The sequence below is a fragment of the Temnothorax curvispinosus genome, unplaced genomic scaffold (genome assembly GCF_003070985.1).
Source record: "Temnothorax curvispinosus isolate PA1 unplaced genomic scaffold, ASM307098v1 QBEX01006614.1, whole genome shotgun sequence".
In the NCBI taxonomy this organism is placed as follows: domain Eukaryota; kingdom Metazoa; phylum Arthropoda; class Insecta; order Hymenoptera; family Formicidae; genus Temnothorax; species Temnothorax curvispinosus.
In genome coordinates, this window is record NW_020216394.1 from 1 (window position 1) to 7446 (window position 7446).

General features: G+C 36.1%; 2 protein-coding genes across 2 annotated transcripts; one reads left to right on the top strand and one right to left on the bottom strand.

Moving 5' to 3' along the window:
• Positions 1-178: 178 nt before the first annotated feature.
• Positions 179-4532, top strand: LOC112456034. Its single transcript, XM_025018307.1, has 7 exons — positions 179-460; positions 927-1025; positions 1272-1509; positions 1657-2567; positions 2771-3014; positions 3249-3491; positions 3706-4532. Exons 1-7 carry the CDS (start codon positions 227-229, stop codon positions 3867-3869), a joined length of 2133 nt encoding a protein of 710 aa, XP_024874075.1. The 5' UTR covers positions 179-226; the 3' UTR covers positions 3870-4532.
• A 52-nt stretch (positions 4533-4584) lies between these two features.
• Positions 4585-7318, bottom strand: LOC112456035 (lipase 3-like). Its single transcript, XM_025018308.1, has 6 exons — positions 7118-7318; positions 6262-6505; positions 6028-6186; positions 5865-5949; positions 5451-5593; positions 4585-4983 (listed from the first exon to the last, which is right to left on the bottom strand). The coding sequence occupies exons 1-6, from the start codon at positions 7285-7287 to the stop codon at positions 4792-4794; spliced, it is 993 nt and encodes a 330-aa protein (XP_024874076.1). The 5' UTR covers positions 7288-7318; the 3' UTR covers positions 4585-4791.
• Between the last annotated feature and the right edge of the window lie 128 nt (positions 7319-7446).

Genomic DNA, 7446 nt, shown 5'->3' on the forward strand with positions numbered 1-7446 from the left:
GATCTATCCTCTGCAATAGGAAATAGAGATAATAATCTCCATTTGAGATCTCTCTTTCTCTGAAAGATATATAGCTAGAAGAACGGAGGAACGTGCTGACACGGGGTTTTACGATTAAAAATTCGTGGATTATTATATAAACAGTTATGTAAATTCCACGTCTGGGATTGATCCGCGCCTCTTCCGAGACACCTTGTAGTTTGGGCCGGGCACCGAGCGTCCGTCGATGAATACGTCTGCGTGTTTTCAGCATGGAAACTCGGCACTGCACGAGGCATCATGGCGTGGTTACAGTCGGACCGTGGCGGTTCTGGCGAAGGCCCTCGGGACCCAACGGGCCCCACTGCACGCCAGGAATCTCGCCGGATTTGCACCGCTTCACCTTGCCTGTCAAAACGGCCATAATCAAAGCTGTCGAGAGCTCCTCCTAGCCGGCAGCAATCCCGATCTTCAGAACAACGTGAGCGATCTACCGATTCTTTTCCTTTTTTTTTCAATCCCTCTATCGCGCCTATCGGCGCGTGGATCGGAAGATAAGAGTAAAAAGCGAGGGATTTAGTGTTAATACTGTACGAAGCTAAACCTTTAGAACCAAAACAGAGACTGAATGTAGTGATATAGTCTTGTAAATTCGTTTCCATAGAAATATAGAGAGACATAATAATGCAAAATGGTAATAAATATGCAGAGAATAAAACGATAGTACATTTCTAATTATATGGAATATGATAAACAATTTAACAGCGATAATACAATTTTCAAGGATTATTTGTTTGTAACATGCAGGCGATAATATTTCGATGCAATTTTGATTATAGAAATAATCAAAAGTGTAAAAGAGAAAAGATATTTTTCTTTCTATAAGGTGCTACGCGCGAATTATATTTATTCTTCAAGAAATTGAATCTTTAATTTACTCATTTCAGTATGGCGATACTCCGCTTCATACTTCGGCACGTTATGGCCATGCCGGCGTAATGCGTATACTAATCTCAGCTCTGTGCAAGGTGTCAGATCAAAACAAAGTAAGTATGAGATTTTTTATTAAATAATATATTTTTCGTTGCTCCTTACAAATGTTGCTCATCACGGATTGCAATTCTTTTATCGTAATATTGTTCTTATTATCATTTTTCTTTATGCTCTTTCTCTATGCCTTTTCAAGTTGCTCAATAAGAACTTTTAAGTTTTATTGTATATAAAAGTGTCACAATTTTGTTAGTTGTACAACGTGTTATTTATTCTCTGCACCACTTGTTTGTCCCTTCTAGAATGGTGACACCGCTTTGCACATAGCGGCAGCTATGGGTCGCCGGAAATTGACGCGCATTCTCCTGGAAGCCGGTTGCGATCGAAGTCTGCGGAATAAACAAGGTGAAACGGCGAAGGATATTGCCCGTCGTAAGAATCATGCCGAAATCTTGGAAATTATTTCCAAGGCACGCGGTAAAAGCCGGACGCGCAGCAAAAGCCGCGAGGGCGACTCGATAGATGGCAAAATAGGCGACGGTGAGGATAAAGTTTAATTATTAAATCATTATAGAATAGATTGTTAATGATTGCGTGTTGCAAAGAATCTGGTTCGCATCAAGTATAGCTTGTACGAAATTACCGACTAACTATTTCATATATTTTATTGCTTCGCTAATTTTCCAGGTAAGGCAATGAAGTCGGATAAAAAGCGAGAAAAGACCGGAAGTGGCACCGGGAGCGGTGGCGGCGGGAGCAGCTCGAAGAAAGACCGGAAGAAGTATAAATCCAACAGCAAGCAGCACAAAGTCCGGTTTGAAAAAGCTATCATGGGCCGGCAATGGTCGCCCTATGGCTGCCATTACTATCCGGATCCGGAAGCGTTCCCTCAACCTCGTCTAGATTCGCTGCCCTCTGACCCTTTAGGGCGGGGAGAGCAGTACTATTTGGATCTGGCGGGTAATATCAGAAAGGGTCCAGTCGGCGTCGGATATACGTGTTATTGCGCCCCATTTTTCCGACATATGGAAGCGAAGCTGGAACGGGACAAGGCCGAGTTGAAAGCACACATCGATCAGGCTCACGAGAAGCTGGACCTGAAAGTGGCCAATCTGGAGAGGAGGACCAGGGGACAAATCTCGGAGCTGACTAGGTGCGTTCAGGAGGAGCGCTCCAGGTGCGACGAGAGGTATTCGCATCTTCAGCAACGTCTGCAACGAGGTGGGAGAGGTAGATATAGCGAGAGACCAGCGAAAACCAATTACAATCAGTCGGAGGTGGTACTACCGACGAGAACAAGATCGCTGGAGGATCTGTTGGATGACCGACCGCAGGATCGCAGCTTCGAGATTCCCGGAGAAACGCCAGTTCATCGTGGAAGTCTAGATGATCTCGATATACCGGCTATACCTAGACTCAGTACGTCCATGAGAGACCTGCCTTCGGGATCTGGAGTAGTTAAATCAGCGCTCAGAGTGCTGGACATCCCACCGAAATTGAACGAAACGTTCGACGGAGCCATCAGGCACGGTGGAACCTCGTCCTTAGACATAGCGCCGACAGACTCAGTTCCTGTGAAGGGGAGACGTCAACAAAGAGTAAGATTGAACTATATTACCGTTCGTTGTAATAATTACTGCTTTTTCATGAAATAAATAATAAAACAATAATTGTACATTAATGGTTTAGTTCTGTTAGAATAAAAAGACCCTGTAACAATGAAAATTTCCTTTTATAATTTATTAATTATCTTTGAAGTAAAATATATATTAGATAAATCCATTTGTCTCTTGTTCTTAAGAGTTGCGTGTCGTATGAAATGCACGGCATGAACATGTCCGTGGATGAAAATAAGATCCAGAAGATTAGCGACGGGAATATGACGGAGTGGAACGGTCGCCGCAGCGTCCACGAGATGATCAAGCGGTTTCAGCAAGTACCTGATATGCATAATGGTTGGCGAAGAATTCACTCCGGAGGCAGTGAACAGGCCGGTCTGGATGAACATACCAAGTGCTCGCAAAATCAGAGGGTACATTCTCAAGGTGATGTAACGTTTCCTGAATAACGAACTACGTTAGAGTTAACGAGGTCATAAAATTGAGCATAGATCGGTACAGCTGCGAGAAAAAAATAATTTACCGTGATTTAATTTAAAAAATAAATATAAAATGTTTTTTTTTAACACATGTCGACTTTTCACGCTGCTCTTGATGCGCAATTTGATTCGACGCATTCCTGATTCAAATAATCTATCCTAATCGACATTAATGTCGCAGATAACGAAAGCGAGAGCAGCGAAGGGGAAGATGACGACGTTGAACAATCGAAAACGTACAAAGAGATGAACTGTAGGAAGGCCATTTCCAAAGACGTGCCTTACGACAGTATCGCGAGAATGCCGTACAGATCACGTAACCCTGTGTACAGTCCGACACCGCCTCTGCACGACACCCATAATGATTCTGGATACAGCACCCGCATGTACGGTTCTAGCAAAGGCGCGTCGCCCTCGTTGTCAGGTAAATATAAAAAGACAATGCAGCAGTAGTTTAGATAAGCGATAAAACGTATATCTATCTCAAACATTCATTTAACAGATTGGTTCTAAATTGATAAAAATTTCTAAATTAATTGGAATTTTTTCTTGTTATTTAAGATTGATACATCTACGCTCTTTCTAAAACAAAAACACAATACTACATGGAATATCGTTTCTGTTTCATCTCTGTGCAGGTCAACTGGAATGTGACGTGATCTTGTCACCTTCGACAGGATCATTCACGAGTGGGGAACAACTCGCTGCCTTATTGGAACAACCAAGGCGACACGATCTAACGGTTTACGAGCGAAATGCCGACAACGTCGTCATTAATATCGGTACTGCCAGTTTGGTTTAGATGAGAGACTGTTATAGCTTCAATCGAAAGGAACGTAACTTTTGAAACATTAGTTGTACGCGTCACACTGTACATAATGCATAACGCCGTTCCAGAAATGTTGAAGTAATGATATCGTTTTACTGTTAATATCGACACTATATGAGTGTCATATCCGTTCGCGTTGCCATGACATATTATTCCACAAAAATAAAAATAAACGCTAAACAAAGAGCAATAATATTTATTGTTTGTATATTATATATGCAAATTGTACATGTATAGGTAGATATATGTATGAGTGATTATTAAAACAATTGAGAAAATTAACTTGATTGCTGCTGCAGGTCATTCTTCCTAGAATCTGCAAGTTTTTACTAAAGTCCTTACACACGTAGTTTACTGTAAATTATAACAAAACAAATTATAAATATTAATTATTTATCGAGGCGTTAATATAACATTTTCACTAATAATGTAACTAATTCACAATTATTATTTTAGAATTTTCAATCAATGCAAACACTAATTAATTAGCAGTGACATAAGTCGGAATTGAAACAGAAGTATTTATGTATTGTAATAAAATGGGTATACAAAGTTTAATAACAAAAAACGAATAATAATGAGATGAGATTACAAATATTCACGCAATAGATAAAATATTTAAAAATATTTACGAATACTTACAATAGTACATTTAAAGATATATATCTACAATCAAAATAGAAAAAAATTATTAGTAATAATAATATATTCAGTCGATATATACATGTTAGAATTTTACATAATAAAGTAAGAGTAGTTATTATGTTGAATTATGTTGAAAAAAATTAATTTGTAGCATTTTCTGGCCAGTAATTTAATATTATTAGTTTTTCTATCGAGATAGGTATCTTTATACTTAATCTGAAAGTAAATAAATTTTTTTAACAAGAAAGTATCAGATATATAATTCATCGTTTGTCCATGCCCGCCACATATCAAAGTCCTGAAATACTTGTATTATACGGTCGAATACAAGAGCTTTTGCATCAATGGCCCATAGGAAATCGAAATGAGTCAACATTTTATACGGATTTTCCTCCAGCAGAATAACGTTCGGCTGCAGATGCTTATATGTCTCGAGGACATTCTGAGAAAAGAGAATATGAGAAACAATAAAATTAATAATAATAATAATTTGAGAAATATAAGCAATTATCTCTTAAAAGCCGTTTTCGGCTTACATACATGTATATACATAAATAATAATATGAACTGAAGAAATAAGAGAGGGGAAGAAAGAAAAGAGAAGAAGAGAGAATGAGAGGATGGAAGAGAGAGAAAGAGAAGGTGGAAGGAAGAAAGCAGAAAAAGATATTTCGTATTACATTATAAAAAGGAAATCATACGATTTAATTAAAAAATTCGAGGTCATCTTAAATTATTTTTAAAGAAATTATATTTTTGATCTTTTTATCTAAATGCAAGTAAATAGCTCGTATGACGTAGATAAAGTTTTGTCTACGTATAACTTATAAAATTTTACTTTCTTTCTCTTTGATGTATATTTTTTAGTCAAATGTTGTTTTTATATATAAGAATCAAAAGTGAGCTTACCGTTTTTAAAGCAAGTAAATCATTAGCGCCGTAAAATAAAGCCAAGGGCGCAGTAACTTTTTCAAGATTATACGGTAGGGGTGTTGGTTGCCCGTAGTGCTTGTAATTACCGAAGTATCCATAATCAAAGGTTTGAAATTTCTCTGCAGCAATCAATATAAATTATTTCACATAAATGTGTAATTAAAATGATATTTGCAAAAAAGTAAAAATTTTAATTTTTATTTAGAGAAACGTAAAGTGATTACGTCGTGAATAATAATGTGCTTAAAAGAATCACTACTGGGATAGTTATTTTATTATTAATAAAGATAATAATAAGATTTTAGATTCGATTTAACCCAACATCTCTTTCTTCATAATTAACATAATATATTATATTGTTATATTTCTGAAGGGGGGAGGAATACTCACGTGTAATTATATTTTGGTAAAGATGATATGCCGTGTTCACGGAAGCGCCGCTCGGATAATACGATAATATTTCCGGTAATACTGTCTGTAACGAGTGACTTTATTAAAAACAATTTTGTTGTATATAAAAAAAATAGTGCTAAATTAGAGATATATAATGTACAGTGTTAAGTTGTGCTGGACCGGATCCGGAGAAGAGAAATAATATTGCAATGCAGATAGGTTGGGTAATTGCTCCATCTCTGCACAGTGTTCTTCCAATCGTGATGGTTGTTGATGATAAGGAACCTAATTCATATATTTCGTTGAAATCGAGAAATTCCTAATAAACAAATATAAATGTATGTATAAAATTTGTACTTTATTTAAAACACGATCGATCTTGATATCACTTTACCTTAAACTTTGGTATTTTAGGACGAATATGTTCCATTGCGGGAGATAATTCTTTCCAATAGGCTACCGGAGCAAGAAGAATACCTAATTTTATTTTTGCATTGTATTCGGGTTTCATAGATAGTAAAACAAATAATACGGTAGTTCCCATCGAATGACCGACGTAGCGTAAAGTCTTTTGTTTTGTGTGACTGAGTACGTAATCGATCATAGATGGTAGATCTCTAGTTCCTATCTCGTGATAGCTAAACAATAAAATTAAATATTACTTTCGTTTTTACTACCTTTTAAGCCTGATCTACAATGTGCTCTTTGCTTCCTGTTTTTTGCTCTTAACCTGTTTGCGACTATCCCGTATTTCGCAATTGCATCGCGTAACGCGATGTTTTTTGTTCTCTGTCGCCTAAGATAAAAATTGACGAACTTCAGAAGAGACAAGAAACATCACGTTACGCGACGGAATTGCGAAATACGAGATAGTCGCAAAAAGGTTAAGAGCAAAAAATAGAAAGCAAAGAGCACATTGTAGATCAGCCTTTAATATTGCAAAAGAAACAAATATTCTTTTAGTTACAAATTTTTCAATTCAATTAGAATAAATTTTGTCTTAATAAGAATATCGAGATATTTCATGTATCTATATAAATATGTGTACAATATTATAAATCTTTATATTTTTTATTATGGAAAAATTGATTTTAATTAAAAATAGGTGAAATCTGGCTTAAATTTAATATAATTAAAGAAACAAAAGAAATAAATATAAATAATTGAAAGTTATTTAAATAAACAAAAAAGTTGAAATTAATGAAAAATATTTCTTTAAAATGGTTCTTATATATAAAATAAAATTTTACCTAAATTGCCAAAAGTCTCTATTTCGTGGAGACAGTTTTACATGTGATCTGCAATAAGAATTTCCCCTGATATTTCCAACCCATACATCATATCCTTGATCAGCTAATAAAAATGCTATAACACAAAATAATAATGCATAATTATCTTCTCTTATCATTTTAATAGTCATACTTTCGGATAAAAACGTAATTGCTTTTTTTTCCCTCAGGGTATATATCAATATTAGAGAATTTGAGTCGCCAGTGAATAATTAAAATTAACAGAGATATTGCGAGCGATCCAACTGGCCAAATTTTATTGATTTACAACGCTACGTTTCGACCGTGGA